This window comes from Adiantum capillus-veneris, chromosome 9 (assembly GCF_014529385.1).
Source record: "Adiantum capillus-veneris isolate H3 chromosome 9, ASM1452938v2, whole genome shotgun sequence".
Taxonomy (NCBI): Eukaryota; Viridiplantae; Streptophyta; class Polypodiopsida; order Polypodiales; family Pteridaceae; genus Adiantum; species Adiantum capillus-veneris.
In genome coordinates, this window is record NC_140939.1 from 116,992,071 (window position 1) to 117,014,273 (window position 22,203).

The 22,203-nt window shown below is 45.1% G+C and overlaps 1 protein-coding gene across 9 annotated transcripts in view; it reads right to left on the reverse strand.

Moving 5' to 3' along the window:
- Positions 1-22,203, reverse strand: part of SOS1 (sodium proton exchanger, putative (NHX7) (SOS1)) — a 234,962-nt gene that overhangs the window by 205,342 nt on the left and 7,417 nt on the right. For all 9 annotated transcript variants that reach the window (XM_086519996.1, XM_086519995.1, XM_086519994.1 and 6 more), the window contains exons 3-5: positions 4,543-4,593; positions 4,374-4,465; positions 3,657-3,734 (exon numbers count right to left, since the gene is read on the reverse strand). In XM_086519996.1, the coding sequence (XP_086376122.1) occupies positions 3,657-3,734; positions 4,374-4,465; positions 4,543-4,593 (221 nt within the window). The remainder of the gene's footprint in view (positions 1-3,656; positions 3,735-4,373; positions 4,466-4,542; positions 4,594-22,203) is intronic.

The window sequence follows — 22,203 nt, forward strand, 5'->3', positions numbered from 1 at the left end:
TTGGAGGGCACTCTACGCAGGATGGGCTTCTCGTATGCTTGGATGAGAGGGGTGCCAGCTTTGTACAGACAAGCGCACAGTCAGGTGCTTTTAGCAGGAGATAGAGGTGATCGCTTCATGCTCACACGGTCGGTCAGACAGGGCTGCCCTCTTGCCCCTTTCCTCTTTCTGTTCTATGATGAGGCGATGAGCAGGGTTTTGGTTTCATAGCAAGTTGGTTTACGTGGCTTAGCGCTCCCCATTCGGGGAGATGAGCTACTGGACGCTACTTGGATGGCCAGGAGGACACCCTAGACAGGTGTGAGCAGGCTCTTGAGACTTTCTGTTGTGCATTTGGCGCACTGATCAAGTGGAGAAAGACTGTGGTTTCCTCGGTTGGTAGTGCTCCTACGCCAGATTGGATGCCCGGTGAGGGTTTTAGGTGGATTCCCCCAAGGACTGTAGTTCGGTACTTGGGTTGCCAGGTTGGTTTGGACTTGTCTCCCGAGCAGCAGATTGCTCCCCTCCTCTTGTCTATCAGGAGGAAGTTGTTACATTGGAGCTCCGCACGACTTTCTTTGGCGGGCAGAGTTGTAGTGGCCAACCAGGTGTTGTTGGATACTATGTGGTACATCACTTCTTGTTGGATCTTCTCGAGTTCCTGTATTAGCTAGGTTGAGAGGCTGATCAAGAACTTCCTTTGGTCAAGGCGTGACACTCAGATAGCCCGGGCCAGAGTGGCATGGCAGGTCATCATTCTTCTACGTTGGGGATCATAGACCCAGCGCAGCAGAGCAAAGCCCTTCTTGGGAAGTTCATCGTCAGAGGACTTCTTCCAGGTGAGGAGCCCTGGGAGGAGTTCTTGCTTCAGCGGCTTCGTGCTAGGGTGCCTCAAGGCTAGAAGCCCATGGCGACCCTCGACTTTTCACAGAGAGGCGTAGAGTTGGCTTGAGCAGGAGACTAGAGGACCGCTCGCTGTGAGTCTGCTCTATTTTTGGGAGCAACTGCGGCGAGGCCTGGAGCAGCGTCAGCATCCAGACAGTCTCTTGTTTGGAACCCCATGGTTAGCACTCAAAGAGGCCACTTGGTTGGTAGTCGGCCTCATGTTCCTGGGGTCCCATGGCAGAGGGTTCAGCACGCTCTCTAGGTGACTAGTTACAAGTTTTCAGGCTTGTCAGAGGAGCTTCAAGGCATGCAGCTACAGGGCATGAGAGGGGTGCAGAGCATGTGTCAGGACATCTCACAGGCAGTACCAGTTGCGTGGCTCACACCTCTCGAGTCAGCAACGCCCAGATGGATAGGAGCCTTCACGCGACTGGAGGTTCTCATCTCAGTTCAGGCTTGCTCAGAGACTATATCCTCCCTGTTTTTCGAGCTACAGGGTGAGAGACACTTACACCGAGTTGCAGTTGAGGACCCGCAGGTGGCAGAGTGTTGTTTTCAGAGGATTCGCGTGGTGGCCATCTGTGGGAGGACCCAGCAGCTCTTCAGACTGGCCACTAGAGATTGTGGACTTGGGAGAGCTGTCCACTTGCACAAGTACAGTGGGATCCTGGAGAGTGGCTGTGGAGGGACCCTTTCTCCTCTACAGACCATCCAGGTGTCCCGTTCTTGCAGTACACTGTTTGGCTGGGACTTCACATACTGGCAGCACAAAGAGAGGCTCGTCCTGCTGCAGCACCTCATTGGCAGGAGGAGGGTCTCAAAGCTAAGTTCTTGGCAGTTTTTTTGGAAGAGGTTGTGGGACTCCAGACAGCCGAGACGAGTCACTTTGTTCCAGTGTCTAGTTGCACACAGAGCTACAGCAGTTGGGAGCTGGCTTGTACATAGTGGTCTCTCGGCCGCGTGTGCAGCTTGTGACCATCTTGTGGAGAGTCAGCGTCACTGTCTCTGGGACTGTCCTCTCGCACAGCAGGTGTGGCTTTGTGTCCTTCGGCCGATGCCAGCTCTTTCCACTGCTCGGCAGTACACTCGGGGGGCAACTGCTTGGTCCACTCTCACGGGCCCGGCACTTCAATTTGAGCTTTCTTCCACCAGCAGGATGATAGTGATGCAAGGGGGTCGACCTACACTCCAGCTTGCTACACAGCTTACTCCACAGGAGTGGTGCAGTGAGAGAGGAGTGTTGGGAGCTCATCAGTGGCCTGACACTCTGGTTCATCTGGCGGACGCGTTGCTTCCGCATCTTCGAGGCTCGCCCTGTACCACCAGCAGAGATTGTTCGGGATCTTTGGCTAGAGCTGGTCCATACTCTTAGAGGAGAGTTCGAGAGGCTCCAGGGCACTTCCGTCCACATGAAGGAGCGCAGAGAGGCTTTCCTTCAACTCTGGCATCCTGGGCCTTTCTTCACCATGGTCCAGGGTGTGCTCAGAGAACACTACCGTGCACCTATGTGGCTTTTCCCTCCTCCCATCTCTTGATCTAGCCTCATTGTACATAAGTTGTTTTTTCATTGGGAGAGTCTCCCCATCATGATTGTTGTAGCCCTCTCTTGTAGAGGAGATTGTAGCCCTATGGGCAGTCTCATTAACTAATAGAAGGATCCTTTTCTCGGGAAAAATAAAAAAAAAGAACTCCCAAAATGAATCTAAGGGTAAAGCTAACACACCTGCTAAACCTAAGCTCACCCCAGATGAAAAAGCCGCACAAGAAATTGTAGGAGGATACATAACGGCAGAAGATCAAGTCATTTATTCTAAGGAAGGAAAATGTTATCAATGTCACACTAAGGGTCACTAAGGCGAGATTGTCCTAAGAACGAACCTAAAGAACTTACAAAAGAACCCACAAAATCCACATCTTCTATTAATGCAATCGATTATTAGAGAGAACACTAATGTGTCCCAAGTTTCTTACGATCAAGACGATGCATCTCTCATGCATTGTTATGGTTATGTGAATAGTCAAACTGCCGTACAGCCTGCCAGCATAATTTGCAGCGCATTTGGCGGGCCTGCTTTGTTCCGGGTGTGTGCGTGTGTGGGCGGGCTGCCACGTCACTGGTTTGTGACATCTGTGTGCCTATGAGGATCGACATCCGATTTGATCAAACTCTCTCTGTGGTGTTTGGATCTATCTTTCTGACAAGATGGCCCCAAACATTGGTTCTCTTAACTACACTCCTCTGACTGCAAATCATCCAAAAGAAATACCACTAGGAAAATCCTCTGGAATGCTACTGCCAGCTCTTAACTACAATCCTCTGACTGCAGATCACTCAAGAGCAATACTACCAGGAAACTCCTCTAAAAGCTGTGATGGCACTTTAAGCAGGGTATATGTTCCTTGATGGCCCCAAACATTGGTTCTCTTAACTACTATCCTCTGACTGCAGATCATCCAAAAGACAGGAAAATCCTCTGGAATGCTACGGCCAGCTCTTAACTACAATCCTCTGATCAGTCAAAAGCAATACTACCAGGAAACTCCCCTAAAAGCTGTGATGGCACTTTAAACAGGGTATATGTTCTTTGATGCCACAAACTCTTCTTTGAGAACAGCCATTCGGGTGTAAGATGCAAATTTTCCAAAATGGTCAAATTTTTCATGTTCAACCATCCATGCTAAGAGACCACATTGTAGCTGTTTCTTTACTGCAAGGGGCACAAAAAAGAAACAACCTTACTTTGTTGCAGAGAAACATAATATCCTTTGAAGAGAAATTTGTCTGGACTCACTCGTATTAACATCCCTGTGCAAAATGTCGAAATCGCCACGCCTGGTCCAGCAAGTAAGACCATTTGCACGAGACATCTCTGAAATATATATTACCACAAATTAAGAGAAGAACAAGATAGAAAAACATTATCATAAAAGGCTCCTTTCCAAGCTACAGTTGAACTTGTCAGAAACAAAAAGTCCAATGTGCATTTTCTGTTGTTTCAGCGTGCATAATTACAGCTGGTGTGTGTTAAAAAGACACCATACTCAAAGTTTCATCTTTAAAACCTTCAGACCCTAAGTCAACTGAAAAATACCTTCAACTGCAAATAGTTAAACTTATTTTGAAAACCATCTTAAGTGCTATTGAACATCAACGAAATAAGAGCTGGCTAATTCAACCTAAGTGCCCTTTGAGAGGTATTTACAAAGCCCTGATTTTGCAGAATCCAATAATTTCATAAAAGCATCTCAAAGCATTGCGATTAGCCTGCAATTCTCCCATATTTTGGAACCATGAGCCTTAAGAATTTAACAACACACATGTACGATGTCCCCTTAGTTTTTCAGTGATAAACTCTCGTGGATCTAATCGATAAACAAAATCAAGAAGAGGCTTAAGCTCAAGCTGGGACCCTTTCTCCTGAGCTTTGAATATTTCAACCCTCAGTGCTTTTACTTTTCAAGTGATTCCCACATGAGTCTTCTTGCTAGCTTGTAGAAAAACAAACCACCTTAATTTGATGAACCTCCATGGCAAAGGAGCTTTCAAAAAGGAGAGCTGGTAGAAACACGAACAAGATCAAGCTTGGACTTATATTCGACCCTACAAAACAATCAGGACAAAAAATAATTGATAAATATTTATTATGCATAAGCAATCAAGAAAGGATCAAAACATACATAATTGAATACTCTGTCCTAGATCGTGAAGGGTGCCTCGCGTACCATACTCTGCAGTTAAAAAGAGACTGAAAAAGTGAGACAATTTTTCCAGTCTAATTAGAGCTCGGAATGTGCATATTTATTTTACAGCCTACAAGAATATATCATTGTGTTAAAGATGCGACAGAACTTAATTTGTGAGTTTAGCCTTTCAAATGATCCAAAACATGTTCATTAACTCATAATCACGTATCATCAATCCACTACATACACTAACCCTACAGAATTTCTGCACATTCAAAAATGAGATCAAATTGAAAGAAAAATAGTACTCAAGCAATTTCGCTCCATCACCTGCAAGGTTGTGAACTCTTCTTATAGACACAAAAGAACTATCTAGAATCTATCCAGAAATCTTGAATTTGGAGCTCTTATCCAACTCTGCTTTCAGGAAAAAGCAATCTTAATAAAAACCGCATTTCAGGTGCTCTATAATGCGAGCCTGTTGTGATCCACATTTCAGCTGCTCTATATATAATGCAAGCTTGTGTGTGAAACCTCTCAAACTCAAAACAGTTGTTTTGGTGCTCCAGATTTGGATATCAAAGGAGACAAAAATTGCTGCAATGCTTGCCTGAATATTAAATGTAGTTTTCTGCAAAGATAAGGGAACAAAGCTGCGGAATTTTTACAGGTTTCAAGATCTTACATATGGGCTGCTTCTTCTCAGTGTGGATGGTGGTCCAGCCTTTGTGCTGTCCCGCTGGTGTTCACCATTCATTAGGATGGGATGTTCTCAGATAGGACTTCTTTGCAGAGTTGCACTGCTTGAGGCTTCAGTTTGTCTTGGGCACATTTGTGTGGCCCTTGCTCCTGTTATTGAGTCATCAGCCTCTTCAGCTGCCAACTTTGCCCTATCTGCAAGTATTTTGATTCCTATACTGTCCCATTGATTGTTCCCCTTAGCTATGAGCCCCTTGCAGATCTTGAGAAGTTTTCTCACCTCTGGTTATACCTTGTAATTTGTCCATGGCCGTTTTTGGAAGTTGGAAGAGCATGTGCCTTTTTAGACATATGAAAGGGTAAAGTTTCTTTCCCTTTTTTTTTGGATTGGGCTTTTTTTTTTTTTTAAGAAGGGGGGGGGGGGGGGGGGGTGTTGGGGTGTTTTGAGTTGTGTGGGGAGAGAGAAAATGAAATGTTATATTGACGTCTTCAAAAGGCCAAAATGACCTATAAGACCAAAAGGTTACATCCACGTGTGACTCTAGTACAATGTCTAGGAACATAAATGAGGGCACCAAGAGTGGGTAGGTATGTAAGCCTACCCTACATCATCGTCGTCGTCGTCATATAATACATCATCTCAAAACAGAAGGGGAGGGGTACAATCACATGAGGGCTAATGAGGTGTAAGATGGAGAAAGTACGTGTGACTCTAGTACAATGTCTAGGGAACATAAATGAGGGCACCAAGTAGGTATGTAAGCCTACCCTACATCGTCGTCATATAATACATCATCTCAAAACAGAAGGGGAGGGGTACAATCACATGAGGGCTAATGAGGTGTAAGATGGAGAAAGTATACAATGGTGATCATCCCAAGAACTCTCTCATGGGTCTTTGCCATATGGCCTCAATGTCCTCCAAAATCAGTTCTTTGGGGGGCGTGCTTGATGTCGCTCAACGATGCTCTGTGGCCTCCAATGTAGACCTCTAAATGTGAAGATCCTTGCATCCTCGGGCGTCATGAGGAGCCAAGTTGGATGGCTGGATCAACAAGGATGCAATGAGGGGGTGACTAGGTAACCTATGGTGGTGGGCCATCACGAGTAGTCCCTCTCTTTTACAATCCCTTGGCTTTTATGAGCTACTATAGGAGGCTGTTTACAATGAATACTCTACATCATTTTAGTAGCTAGCACTGGTCTTTATGGTTTCGCTACACCAGTAGAGGCGGAGAGAGCTTCTGGCAGATTTGTGTAGGCTTCCTACAGCCAGACAAAGCTACTTTACCACTTCAAGATTTGAGTATCTTATCCTTCGGTCTATCCTGTGGTTGTTTGGGTATTTTTCCTCGTGATCACGATCTCATTGTGTATCTTTCTTGTATATGGACCTTTGGTTGTTTTTATGTAATGCAAAGGGTCACAAGCCCCACTTTTTTTCACCGGTCTCGCCCATTTCCTCTGCATCAGCCACCCCTTGAAAACCTTCCCTGGTCCCGCTTCAGCCGGGGCAGTTACGCACCTTGCGAGCAATGGACGTCAGCCACCTTGTCGAGCGGTTTGCACAGCCAGGAGGCCCTTCTCAGGTACTTTTTGAAGTCTACACTTACAAATATTTAATTGATAGAGCGATAGGTAATGCATTTTTTTTTATACTAGGTGCCATTACGTACTACACCGCTTGCTAGCCCATACGGACAGGACCGTACTGCAACCGCTACTTCCTCCACTGTGTACATAACCTTCCCATAGTTTTCTTTCTTTGGTTATGAATGCCATTCATTATGCTTCCCCGACTCCGCTTCCCATGCAGTTTCTGGCTTGGAAGGGTAGCATTTTGGCTTCTTTCTTTTCTTTTTCCAGTTGTTTTGTCTTCCTTTATCAGTTTAACCTTCAATTCTTTCAAGTGGGTGTATGGGTGTGTGTGTGGTCTATGTACTTTAGGGTTGTCATTGTACAGTCGTACAATAAAGTAACGTACGGCTTCGTATAGGAAAATACAGTGTGTTTCACTTTACATCGTTCGGTTTAAATAAGTGCTGTGTGTTTTCTAAAAAGACTCTTTAAAACCATGAAAAACCTCTGCAAATTACCTCATGACTTAGGACTATACCTAGATCTAAGGTTAAAGGGCCTAACAACTTATAAAAAATGACCTGGGGATTGGACACAAAGTCTACAAAATTTGTAAAGTCATGCTGAACCGTACAATTGGTCACGCCTCTATAAACACAGGGCCCCATCTCTCAAACTACTGCACACTTGGGCGCCACATGGATAGAGGGACTTCTGAAGTAGAGGCAAATCTGGCAAAGTAATCAAAGCCCTCGTCCTTATGAACTGGAGACTCTGAATGTTATGGATATGGGATCTGTACATTTATTACTCAAGTGCTCATTAGGAGATATGGTCATTTATGCCGGCCGGCCAATGTGTATTCATTTTGAGCATTGAAGAATCTATAAATGAAATACGTGAGAGAGGGAAATGCTCACTCTTGCACGGCGGGAGATTGCACCCAATGCTCGTGTGTTTCTTCTCCCCTCTCCTCTCTTCTCTCTTGCCGTGTTGGTGTGACACTCTACTCTGGGAGGCGCATCTGCACGCTTTCTTTCTCTCCCCCCCGCTCTCTGTCTCTCTCTTGTCACGTATGGCTTGGAGTATGTGCAAAGATAGTTGCCAAGTATACAGTTTTGTCAATTTATCTCTTGCAATATGCCGTTTACTCTGTTTGGCAGGGCCACCTCACCTTCCGTTTACAGCAGTGGTATCAGAGCATAGGCTACGCTCCAAGATAAAGGATTTCGACAAGCATCAGCTAAGTAATTTGTTCTCTCATGCTTGTAAGTGTTGTTAGTTGCTTCAGCTTGCAATAATTACTAGTGAAATTATGATAATTAAACATAGTAATTGAACATATTAAACTTAATGAAACTACTCAATAATAAGAAGAGATTAGCATACAGCCTTAGATATTACAAAAGATTAAATAGTAGAGAGGGGATTAAAAAGGATTAATAAAGTGATTATGTCACAAGACTGGCACCACATACCGATAGAAAAGAACAGACTGAACAGTCTTTTAGCACTTCAATAACAACTAGACTGAAAGAGAGAGATGACACGCGACACGGAGTGGCAGAATTCCACCCCAGAGAGTATTGGCCCCAAACCTTGGCATCCCTTTCGGTATTTCTTTACATTGCATCAACATAGTACAAGCCAGAACTCCACGCTTTGCACCTTCTCCAGGAAGCATGCCAGAGAATGAGCCCTTAGCACATATTTAAAGGCCCTAGGCCCCAAAAGCAGTTTACAATTAAAAGCCTTCAGCTCAAAAGCATCTGGTCCAAAAGCAATGCGAAAAAGCTGCCAGGGTAATTTACAAAAATCCGTACAACTGCCACGTCATCGGCCAGTGCAAAACGTGAAAATCCGTCCAACCTGCCATGTCATCATGTCAGCGCAATTTTCGGGTTTCCATACAGCAGCCACGTCATCAGCTGCTCCGTCAGCCTTTTGTGTGTGTGTGGGTCCTGCTTTATTTTAATCCTTGATGTCACTTGGGGCCCCATCGGACGGGGTCCCCATAAGTTGGTAGGACTTCTTCTTCTGTTACTTGTTCTTCTTAGGGTTTAGGCCCCTCGGTCGACATCTGCAAGTTGGCTCCCTTCTTCATGGCTTTGACACGTCAGCAGTTTGTGACATCTCCCCTTCTTGAAAGGGAGTGATCGTCCGCGATTAAAGCATATCTGTAAAACAACTCAAGTCAGCTCAAAAATTTACGAGGGTGTCGTTCCGAGAGACATTCCGAGGGACAATCAGTTTGCTCTTTTTATTAAGGAGTTAGCTTCTCCTTTCGGCTCTTTTGATCGAGGAGTTAGCTTCTCCTTTCATCCAGATTGAAACTCTTGATATTCCAACGTAGTAAAATTAGTCATCAGACCCAGACCGTAATGATCTTCCACCGATGTCTTGATGCACTAAAATTACATACCCAGGCAATCTCATCCAATTAGAAATATTCATGATATAGTAATTACTAGTGAAATTATGATAATTAAACATAGTAATTGAACATATTAAACTTAATGAAACTACTCAATAATATGAAGGGATTAGCATACGGCCTTAGATAGGATATTACAAAAGATTAAATAGTAGAGAGGGGATTAAAAAGGATTAATAAAGTGATTATGTCATAAGACTGGCACCACGTGCCGATAGAAAAGAACAGACTGATCAGTCTTTTAGCACTTCAATAACAACTGAACTCAAAGAGAGAGACGACACGTCACACGGAGTGGCGGAATTTCACCCCAAAGAATATTGGCCCCAAACCTTGGCGCCCCTTTCGGTATTTCTTTATATTGCATCAACATAGTACAAGCCAGGACTCCACGCTTTGCACCTTCTCCAGGAAGCATGCCAGAGAATGAGCCCTTAGCACATATTTAAAGGCCCTAGGCCCCAAAAGCAGTTTACAGTGAAAAGCCTTCAAACTCAAAAGCATGTGGTCCAAAAGCAATGCCAAAAAGATGCCAAGGTAATTTATGAAAATCCATACAGCTGCCACATCACCAGCCAGCGCAAAACGCGGAAACCGTACAACCTGCCACGTCATCATGTCAGCGCAATTTTCGGGTTTCCGTACAACAGCCACGTCATCAACTGCTCCGCCAACCTTTTCTGTGTGTATGTGGGTCTTGCTTTATTTTAATCCTTTATGTCACTTGGGGCCCCATCCGACGGGGTCCCTATAAGTAGGTAGGACTTCTTCTTCTGTTACTTGTTCTTCTTAGGGTTTAAGCCCCTTGGCCGACATCTGCAAGTTGGCTCCCTTCTTCAGGGCTTTGACACGTCAGCAGTTTCTGACATCTCCCCTTCTTGAAAGAGAGTAATCGTCTACGATTACAGCATATCTGCAAAACAACTCAAGTTAGCTCAAAAATTTTCGAGGGTCATTCCGAAGGACATTCCAAGGGACAATCAGTTTGCTCTTTTTGTTAAGGAGTTAGTTCTCCTTTCGGCTCTTTTGATCAAGAAGTTCATCCAGATAGGAACTCTTGATATTCTGGCGTAGTAAAATTAGCCATGACACCCAGACCGTACTGATCTTCCGCGGGTGTCTTGAAGCACTAAAATTACATACCCAAGCGATCTCATCCAATTAGGAATATTCAGTGGTTGGCACATCACAATGCAACACAAATGTTCACATATGCATGTTACAAGACATAGAAACATAAAGCCGCCGATGAACACTCCTCCTGCATAACCTAACAAGGTCTGGGCCGGGAGATATTCAACAACTCCCTTATCACTCCTCCCGCATAACCTAAAAAGGTCCGGGCCAGGAGATATAGAGGCCTTTTACAACCAAACGCCCCCCAGACCGTAGCCTGCGTTGTTTGGAGGTGCTAAAAGTAACTGTCACCAAGAGGTGTATTTTTCCTGTTGACTTTCGTAAATAAGTACTACATATTTTTATTTATTTTTAATTCTACTTGTTTTACCTGGAACCCTTGAAAAGGTGCAAGTGGACATTGTGTGAAACGGCTGTGGCCGAATAGGTTTCTCACATCGGGAGTCTGAGTCGGTCAATCTGGGACTGGTCCGGCCAATTAGCACTGAATTCTGATGAGTATGGAAGCCTGTGTGTGCCAAATGAAGTCTGGGCCACTCGAAAAGTCACTTATAACTTTATAAGTCAGTGGGAACTAGGGAATTAACTCAAAGGGGCAAACTGGACACTTGGCAGGAGAAGAGCAGCCTGCAAGACACTTCAGCAAGAGGAGGCGCCCAAGAGAGAGAGGGGGATGATTCTTCACTAATAAATGACCTACAATGTGTGTGTGAGTAGTGGGTACAGGTCTACAGCTTTAATGGAAAGCTTGTCTTCTCCTCTATCTCATGTAGCGCGATGATTTGCTCTCGTGCCTCTCTCTCTCCCCTTTGGCACATATGGTAATGCCCCACTAGTTGGGCTACTCAAATGAACTTGTACAGTTCTGGAGATTTATGCGCGTTTGCCAAGGCAAGAGCCTTCTGAAAAGGAACCGGATTAGCTAATTGCTAATCTCCCACAGGAACGCACAGTTCCATCGCAAAAGATTGCGAGTTTGGAGAGTTTTCTCGCGTGAAAACTTGTCCAATTCACAGGGGAACTGACCCATTGTGTGCGGGAGCCCTTGGACACGTGTAGGCGTGTTTGCTCCACTAAAAACGATTTGAAACAGGGAATTACAGCCTGCTGTGTTTTTTTGCAGGTTTAGGGTTTCACACCTAAACTGCAAGGGAACACCGGGGGAGCCTCGTGAGAACCTTGGAATGCGTGTACAGGCTTTTGGGCACCCGGCAGTGAAAAACATAGAATTACAGCCCACTGAATTTCTGTGACAGCTCACCAAAAAGCTTCCAGATAGCGAGGGAATCCGTCCTAGACAGGTGCTTTCGATCTACAGGGGTTTTTGCACCGTTATGCTGCCAAAATCAGGTCGAAAACCTGCGTTTTCAGCCCTCGCCAGGTTTGGACAGCTTTGTGAAAGCTTGTATTAAGTGGTCGGATCGTCTACCTTAATTTGAATAAAGAAATACCGAAAGGGGCGCCAGTCTTTGGGGCCTACAGGGTGTTGGTCTCATGTGCGCAGTGACATTCTAGTCGTTGGACGCAACTATGTTCTCTTCCCTTCTCAGTGCTCTGTGTAAAGTTTACAAGTGCTTGAAATAGTACCGCCCTCTACGTTGTATAGGCCGGTTATATGGTTCCATCAACGGGATAGTCACTTTTTCTTCAAAAAGTGCAGCGTGGATTGTTGTGGGTGAAAGCAACACAGAGCTTGTTGTTATGGCAGAGAAGAGAGACCAAGTACCTGAAGAGGGATCCTTCTCACATGGCACGGAGAAAATTCCTTGAACTCTTCAAGAAGAGGACAGGTTGTTTAGAACTCAACTGTGTAGCTGCATGGACATGTTTCAGCAGTTGGCTAGCAACCCAAGGATGCAGGAGTTCTTACAGGCTGCGACACACGGTTTTCAGCCTCCTACACAGGGCATGACTGAGCCGTTGCAGGAAAAGGAGATTTCCAATGCGCAGAGGACTCATGATGCTCGAGGGAAAGCCCATGTGGTTGAGCAACTACCGGTGTCCAATGATCCAAAGCAACTTGCTTTAGCTAGACAGGAACCGTTTGTGAATGGTCAAGGGAGTAATGAACAGGCTATGCGTCAGACCCTTCCATTACCTAATACTTATCCTGGTTATTTTGGAGGTGGTTCAGTGTTTCAAGCTATGGCTCGACCTTCCATAGGTTATATGCCAGGGAATGTGTTCGGGACAATGCAAATAGGCATGGGTAACCCTATGTACACGAACATGGGTGTCCAACCAGGTTTTCAGGGTGTCTATGGCCAGTTTCGAGTGCCTGGAACACAATTTGGTATGGTTGGTTTTTCACAGCCATACATACAAAATGCAGATATGACAGACAAAAGCAACCGGGATTGTTGCAGCCATTGCCGATCCCTAATAGGCCATGGGAAAGCATAGCAATGGACTTTATCTTTCATCTTCCAAGGACGCAAACAGGCAATGATGGGATTTGGACTATCATTTGTAGGTTCAATAAGCAGGCCCATTTCATTCCTGTGAGGAAGAAGATAAAGCCAGAACACATGGTCAAGATATTCATGGCAATATCTTTAAATACCACGGAATGCCTCGGTCAATTGTCAGTGACAGGGATCCAAGTATGACGAGTCTTTTCTGGAAGGCATTGTTTGAGAACATGGGCACTACGCTAAAGTTCTCTTCTTCGTTTCATCCGCAAACTGATGGACAGTCACAAGAGGAAAATTCTATTGTCCTTGATCTGCTCAAATGTTATGTGTCAGAGCACAAGGCAACTTGGGAACACCATCTCCCATTGGTTGAATATGCTTACAATAACACTGTGCATACGTCAACAGGTAAGGCACCATTTGAGATAGTGGAAGGAGGGAAGAAAGTCCCGCCCATTTTACAGATTAAGGACAAGATATTTGAGGCAGACATGTCCAAGATGTGGATGAAACATACAGGAAGATAAAGATTGCTCTTGAGAAGACTCAGGCTAAGCAAAAGAAAGTTGTTGATCGTCACCGTTGTGAACTTGTATTTTCACTTGGTGATTGGGTGCTTTTGCACTTTGAAAAAGCTAGGTTAAGGAAAAGGAAAGGCAAGGAACGTTTGTTTCCTAAGCTCAGTATGCGATATTATGGTCCTTTTCAGATTTCAGAAAAGATCAGCGATGTAGCTTACAGGTTGAAGCTACCAGAAGGCTGGAAAATACATAATTCTTTTCATGTCAACCTTCTAAGACCCTTTGTTGGTGATGTGCCATTGAATATGCTTGATGAGGAACAACCCGAAGTAGAAGAATTGGATGAAATCCTTGTTCCTGAACAAATACTGGCACATAAAGAAAGAAAGGTTAGAGAAAAGGTTGCAAGAGGCTATTTGGTGAAGTTCAAGAACTATCCATCCTTGGATGCCAAATGGATGGAATAGTCTGAATTGGTTGATTCACCTCAGCTATTGCAATTGTATCTTGAAGCCTTTCAAATGGAACCCACAATGACTTGATGTGTCCTTTTTGGAGCAAGGCAAGAGCATGGTTCAAGATGCTCAAGAGAGTAGTAAAGCAATTGTATCTACTCTTTCCATACAGGATTTAGCTAGAGAAGTTTGTGCTCGAGCGTACATTAGAAGAATTCTATGCTTGATATATATGTTGTAGCCAGGTTGGTGGGATTCTTTAATCATCCAACGCTACATTTCCGGAAGCATGTATATCTTGGACTCCCATCATAGAATATATGTGATGTCAGGAGATATTCGCATGTATTATTGGCATGCAAGCGAGGTCGCTTGCAGTATTTCAAGGGTGGGGTGTGTCACCAGGAGGTGCATTTTTCCTGTTGCCTTTCGTAAATAAGTACTATATATTTTTATTTATTTTTATTTCTACTTGTTTCCCCAGGAACCCTTGAAAAGGTGCAAGTGGACATTGCATGGCCAGTGTGAAACGGCTGTGGCCGAATAGGTTGCTCACATCGGGAGTCTGAGTCGGTCAGTCTGGGACTGGTCGGGCCAATTAGCACTGAATTCTAATGAGTATAGAAGCATGTGCGCGCCAAATGAAATATGGACCACTCGGAAAGTCACTTATAACTTTATAAGTCAGTGGGAACTAGGGAATTAACTCAAAGGGGCAAACTAGACACTTGGCAAGAAGAAAGCAGCCTGCAGGACACCTCAGCAAGAGGAGGCGCCCAAGAGAGAGAGGGGGCTGATTTGTCACTAATAAGTGACATACAGTGTGTGTGTGTGTGTGAGTAGTGGGTGCAGGTCTACAGCTTTAATGGAAAGCTTGCCTTCTCCTCTATCTCATGTAGCGCGATGATTTGCTTCGTGCACATATGGTAATGCCCCACTAGTTGGGCTACTCAGATGAACTTGTACGGTTCTGGGGGTTTATGCGCCTTTGCCAAGGCAAGAACCTTCTAAATAGGAACCGGATTAGCTAATTGCTAATCCCCCACAGGTACGCACAGTTCCATCGCGAAGGATTGCGAGTTTAGAGAGTTTTCTCGCGTGAAAACTAGTCCAATTCACAGGGGAACTGTCCCATTGTGTGCGGGAGCCCTTGGGACACGTGTAGGCGTGTTTGCTCCACTAAAACGATCCGAAACAGGGAATTACAGCCTGCTGTGTTTTTTTGCAGGTTTAGGGTTTCGCACCTAAACTGCAAGGGAACACCGGGGGAGCCTCGTGAGAGCCTTGGAATGCGTGTACAGGCTTTTGGGCACCCGACAGTAAAAAACAGAGAATTATAGCCCGCTAAATTTCTATGACAGCTCACCAAAAAGCTTCCAAATGAGGGAATCCGTCCTAGACAAGTGCTTTTGACCTACATGGGTTTTTGCGCCGTTATGCTGCCGAAATCAGGTCGAAAACCTGCGTTTTCAGCCCTCGCCACGTTTGGACAGCTTTGTGAAAGCTTGTATTGAATGGTCGGATCGTCTATCTTAATTTGAATAGGGAAATACTGAAAGAGGCGCCAGTCTTTGGGGCCTACAGGGTATCGGTCTCATGTACGCAGTGACATTCTAGTCGTTGGACGCAACTGTGTTCTCTTCCCTTCTCAATGCTCTGTGTAAAGTTAACAGGTGATTGAAATAGTACCGCCCTCTACGTTGTATAGGCCGGTTATAGTAACCACTACTCAGACTTCTTAATACTCCTCCCGCATAACCATCCAGGTCCGGGCCGGGAGTCAGAACAACAACTCTCCCCCCATAAATAACCACAAGGGTCCGGGCCATGAGTAAAAACAACACTTTTCAATCATTCAATACTCCCCCCACAAATAACCACAAGCGTTCGGGCCATGAGTATGAACAAGCATTCTCAAACATCATTTCTCACTACTACACCCGGGAGTAAAATCACCAATCATTGAAACTAGTATTAAAACTAGAGTCAAACAATTCAAATCGGCACCAAGACAGGTTCAAAACAAATACCATCCATTTCAAACAAATTGCAAACAGGATCACCAAACAAGTTCTCAAACAAATTTCAAACTTAAAAAGCAATCTCGACATCAGTCGAGCTCGAAAAGTCGATTGACTTTAAAAATCAGAGCATTTGGTTTCTTTTTTCTTGCTTAAGAAGAGAGGTCCTTAAGTAGCCTATAAATGGTTGATTTTGTTGATTATATTAGGGTAAGTGGAACTAGGATCTATTATTGGTTTTGTTGAGCCCACTATGTGGGATATGGTGCACACCTCGAGAGCTTTGGACTTAATAATAGAGTCTTTTTAGACTTTCCTACGGCTTTACTATTATTGAGCCGTTAGAAGTCCGAAAGGAGCTAGCCCTCGACATGAAACCTGCACCAAAAAAATTAGGGTTAGGTTCATTCCATAGGGTCGTAGCCGAGCACAGCATGGTCCATCAGCTCTTGGACAAACAATGTTTCTTTGGTGGCGATGGTAGTCCCAAGATAGCAATCGCACTAGACCTCCAACGTCATTTGCTCATGAAGAGACATCTACTGGGAGATGTCAAGAAATTTCAAGTTATAATCTGCTAGGGTTTCCATGGCAAGCATTTCAAGATACCCCACTCTGCCAGAAGTTGCACTCCGAAGGAAGATGATAGAAACCATATAACTTCGGGCAAAAAAATTTCTAGAAAGCTTGCCAAGTCTTTGGAGTGTGCTGCTTGGTAGCTATAGACATCAACATCTGCATGGCACTGCTTTTAAGAAAAACAGTGACTCAAAACAAATCTTGGATCCTTCTCTTGCAAGTGATCTTTATGGCTTATGCCCTGTAAGACATGAGCGGTAAAGATGGGAGAGCACCCGATGCGCGATGAAGTAAGGGTGGGAGTGGCTAATAAGTCTGGGGTCGGAGCACGAAGCTAAAATTTCCAATAAACTTTGGAAGTGCGATCTTGCTCTGTCTGCTCTTTGGTAGGACCGGTATGCTTTCAAAAAAGCACACGCCTGATGCCCTGATACCACTGTCACAAGACTGGCACCACGTGCTGATAGAAAAGAACAGACTAAACAGTCTTTTAGCACTTCAATAACAACTAAACTCATAGAGAGCCGACACACAACACGGAGTGGGGGAATAATTCCACCCCAAAGAGTATTAGCCCCAAACCTTGGCGCCCCTTTCGGTATTTCTTTATATTGCATCAACACAGTACAAGCCAGAACTCCACTATTAGCACCTTCTCCAGGAAGCATGCCAGAGAATGAGCCCTTAGCACATATTTAATGGCCCTAGGCCCCAAAAGCAGTTCACAGTGAAAAGCCTTCAAACTCAAAAGCATATGGTCCAAAAGCAATGCAAAAAAGCTATCATCGTAATTAAGGTACAGCTGCCACATCATCAGCAAGCGCAAAACGCGGAAATCCGTACAGCCTGCCACGTCATCATGTCATCGCAATTTTCGGGTTTTCGTACAGCAGCCACGTCATCAGCTGCTCCGCCAGCCTTTTCTGTGTGTGTGTGGCTCCTGCTTTATTTAAATCCTTTATGTCACTTCGGGCCCCATCGGATGGGGTCCCCATAAAATGATAGGACTTCTTCTTCTGTTACTTGTTCTTCTTAGGGTTTAGGCCCCTCGGGCGATATCTGCAAGTTGGCCCCCTTCTTCAGGGCTTTGTGTCACCAGCGTGTGACTACTATCTATCCTTTTTGTTGATTTCTTTCTTATTATCTATTTACTTTCACTTTTTGGAAACACCCCTCGGGAAATCTAACTGCCCTGCATTGCATAGCTAGTGTGGAACTGTCCAAAGGGAGTCCAGGCCTGAGGGTAAGAGAGCACTATGGTTGGACAAGGACTATGGTTAGCCAAGTGGGGTCATTGACTAGCCAAAGTGGAATCCTTTGCTACAGAGGCTACATTTCAGTTCTGGATGTGGCCACAGTGTACAAAGAGGGTCGGATGACCTAGAAAGATACAATGGCAGCATCTCCTAAAATTTAGGGAACTGCTATTTTGGGACCTGAAAATGTGTTGGCGTCATTACCTCCGGAATGACAAGGGGAACATTTTCTTACTCTGCCGTGAAGTCAATTGGGCAACCGGTTGGGAGATTTTTAGGTGGCAACCCCGAAACGGGAAAATGCTCGTAAATGTGCCAAGTGGCACAATTCTGTGCACTTTCCTCATGCAAGAGAAGGGGGCGCTGAATTTGAAGGGGAAAGGGGCTGTTTTTGCAGAATTTGTCACAGGTTAAGAGCTATGGAGTGCTTGCTTTCCCTCCTATGTACAGTGCGGTGCCAGGAGTGATGCCCTGCACGCTACGCACTGCCCTCTCTCTCCCCTTTGGCGGTATGTTATGCCCCTCTAGTGGGCTCTTCATTTGACCAATGTACAGTTGTGTGGGTTCATGCGCGATTGCCGAGGCAAGAGCCTCTTGCACAGGTACTGGACTAGCTAGCGGCTAATTCCCCCGCAGGTACAGGTGAATTCGGAGAGCTTTCACGCCAGAAATCTCGTCCGATTCAAAGGGCAAGTAGCCCTACAGGTGCGGGAGCTCGAGGACTTGCTACGGATGCGACCGGCACGCGAAACGGAGCCCGAAACAGTGAATTACAGCCTGCTGTGTATTTTTGCAGGTTTAGGGTTTTGGCCCTAAACAGACCCTAATACCCCCAGGAGGTTCGGGGACGCAAGAGGACCGCTGTACAGGTGATCTAGCGCATTTTCAGGGCTGAAAACAGAGAATTCAGCGTGCTGCAGATTCTCGCCAGGTTTTGCAAAGTGCCCGTATGCGTCGGGAAAGTCAATCAATGCGTGGGAATACTGACTGTGAAGGGTCCTAGTACAGTTATGCTGCCGAAATCAGGCCGGAACAGTTGAAATTCAGCCAAGTTTGTGCGGGGCAGCTTGTAGGGATCCACAACATTTATTCCCTCTTTTAAAGAATAAAGAAATACCGAAAGGGGCGCCTAAGTTAGGGGCCAATCTGGTGTCGGTCTTCTCATACAGGTGCATTCTAGCATCTGTATCCCATTCCCCTCTCTTGTGTCACTACAACGCAGGTAAAATAGACGACTAATAATGGGTGAAAGCTAAATCAAGGTTTGAAGTAAAGTCTACCGCCCTTTTTGGATTGAACAGGCCGGTTTCATGGTTCCATCGACGGGATTAAATCACTTTTTCCCATAGAAGTGAGCCTTGGTCAGATTGGGCTTGAAGACACAGAGGATCATAGACCAGACACAGGAAATAGCAATTATGGCTGACAGACCGAATGATGTGACTGAAGAGGTTTCCTCTTCACAGGGTCAACAGACACATGAAGTGGGTGAGTCGTCAAGACCACCACAGACAGATGACGATATATTCAGGACCCAGTTGGCTACTGTTGTGGCTATGTTCACACAAGTAATGCAGAATCCGAGGTTTTTAGCCTTTCTGCAACCTCCTGTTCCGTCTCAGCAAGTTGGGTCAATGGATTATATTCAAAAGCCTGTTAAGGCTCGAGCACAGGTGATTCATACCGCACAGTCAATGGAAACACATGTACACTTGACGGAGAACATGCAGTCTCCACAACCTATGCCTAAGGTGCAAGAACAGGTGGCTGAGATGCCAGTCTTTCAAGCTGTACCAGTTCAGCCCGCCACCTTTCAGCAGCCTATAGCTGGTTCTAATGGGCAGGGAAGCAACCTACAGGCTATGCAACAGGTCTTCCCACAACCTTCAGTACACCTTGGCTATTTTGGAGGTGGATCGGTATTCCACAGCATGGCTGGTCATGCACCTGGAAATCAGTTTTATACGCCAGGAACAGTGTTTGGGGATGCTCAAACGATGATGCCTAACCCCATGTACAGTGTCATGGGTATGCAACCAGGGTTTCAGAGCACTCAGGGCCAATTTGGGATGCCACAGGCAAATTTTGGTATGGCTGGAATTACAAATCAGCAGCCAAATATGGCATTTCCAGGTCAAGTTAATAGCGGCCAAGGAACACAGATGAACCCTAATAGTGTTCCCATGTTTCAGTCACTTCCATATGACAATTTAACGCCGCTGGAGAGGCCAACTCCGTACAAAGAAGGTGGCAAAGGTGTGTCATTCACGACCTTTACAGGGTTTGATGACAGGAAGAAGGCTCTCTCATTCCTCCAGCAGTTTGACAAGGCCTATGCAGGGGGAAATTTTACGGAGGCTTCAAAGGTCCGCAAGGCAACCACTTTCTTGACAGGGAATGCGGGACAATGGTGGACAACTTTATTGCTTCAAGGGCAAGCTCCGTTCACATGGATTTACTTCAAGCAGATTTTTGCAGCAGCATGGTTATCTGATGACTTTGAAGCAGATGTCATGACAGAATGGCACCAACTAAATGCTACCACTTGCAGAAATCTGGATGATTACAATCGGAAGTTTTGGAAAGCTCTACTTCAAGTAACTTCCTATAGGGTTGTGCCATTGACAGAACAGATTGAAAAATACTATTGTGGCCTACCTAAAGGATTGAGAAAGTACTGTACGAAGACAAAAGTCACTACTTTGACGCAGCTCATCGAGGTAGCAAACACTGGCAATGGTTTGCTCAAGGGAGAAGATTGTGAATTTAACACTGGCGTCAAGGCAGGATCAGGCAAGAAAAATTCAGCCAAGAAGCACGTTCCCAATGAGGCTCCTAAAGGGACTCAGGAGTCAGCCAACACAGGGAAAGATAAAAAGAAAAGGGACCAGCGAAGAAATGGAAAAGACGTTTTCCTCGCAAGTCAGAAAAGAAAAAGAAGGTCCTGAGGACAGAAAACAAATGCTTTATATGTGAGCAGCCTGGCCACATTGCTTACAACTGTCCTACAAAGAAAAGGCCAGCTGATTCTGAAGACAAGGAGGACAGGAAAGGAAAGAAGCCCATGGCTGGTCTAGTGCCAGATTTGGTGGGCGACAAGCCAAATTCAGATGCAAGTGAGCTTTGCAGAGCATGGGGAAAGGTCAGGGATCAAAGAGTGCTTATCTTCTTTGATCCAGGTGCCAAAGCCAACTTCATTTCCCCAGAATTGGCTTCAAAGTTGGGAATCAGACCTCAAGAGATGGGGTATACAGCAGAGGTAGGTTTGGCATGTCCTGGCCATACAGAGGCTGTGACACCCATCATTGGAAAGTTGCGTCTACATATCCAGTCCTATGTAGATGCTGAAGAATTTTACATCATGCCACTGGACGGATGTGATGTGTTGTTAGCTATTCCTTGGTTGTTTCGTGTACAGGGAATCATGGATGCCTACAACAAAAAGATCACTGTACAGAGCAGGGGAAAGACTCATATTCTGGATGTAAAGCTTAAAGGGGAGTCTATTCCTACTGTATCAGCTTCTGCTATTACTTCTGTAATGAAAAAGCATCTTTCTGCGTACTTGGTTTTTGCACGTGAAGTATCAGATTGTGATGAATCAAATTTATCTGTGCTAGATAAAGAAAGGTCAATGTTTTTACAACAGTATAGTGACTATTTTTCCGATTCATTACCGTCTCAATTACCGCCAGGGAGACCCGAGGACCATGTGATAGATTTGGTGCCAGGCAGTAGCCCACCAAATAAGCCTCCGTACAGGGTTAGTGCGGCTCAGCAGAAAGAGATAATGGGCCAAGTACAGGAGCTGTTAGAAAAGGGGCTGATTCAGCCCAGTTCATCTCCATTCTGTTCTCCAGTGTTGTTGGTGCAGAAAAAGGATGGCTCATGGTGTATGTGCATCGACTACCGTGCACTGAACAAGAATACCATCAAGAATAGGTTTCCTATACCTAGAATTGATGATATTATGGACAAATTAGAAGGAGCAGCTATGTTTAGCAGGATAGATCTAAAGAGTGGGTACCATCAGATCCGCATTAGATCAGAGGATGTGCACAAGACTGCTTTTAGAACGACGTTTGGCCTTTACGAATTTTTAGTGATGCCCTTTGGTCTCACAAATGCTCCTGCTACGTTCAATAGGATGATGGACAGAATTTTCCGTCCACACCAGTAGTTTGTTCGTACATTCTTTGATGACATGATAGTCTACTCAAAGAATGAAGAGGAGCATAGGCATCACTTGGCCATTGTGTTCAAAGAGCTATGCAGTCATAGGTTGCTCATCAATGCAAAGAAAAGTGAGTTTTTTCTGGAAGAGATTCACTTTCTGGGACACATTGTCTCAAAGGATGGTGTCAGAATGGATCCTGCAAAAGTTGAAGCGATCAAGTCATGGCCAAATTTGAAGACGGTGTGTCCGAAGCTTTTTGGGACTATGCTCCTATTACAGAAGGTTTATCCGAAATTTCGTTGAGATTGCTTCACCTTTACATGCTCTTCAAAAGAAAGCAGTCACCTTTAGATGGACACAGAAAGAGATTTCATCTTTTAATAT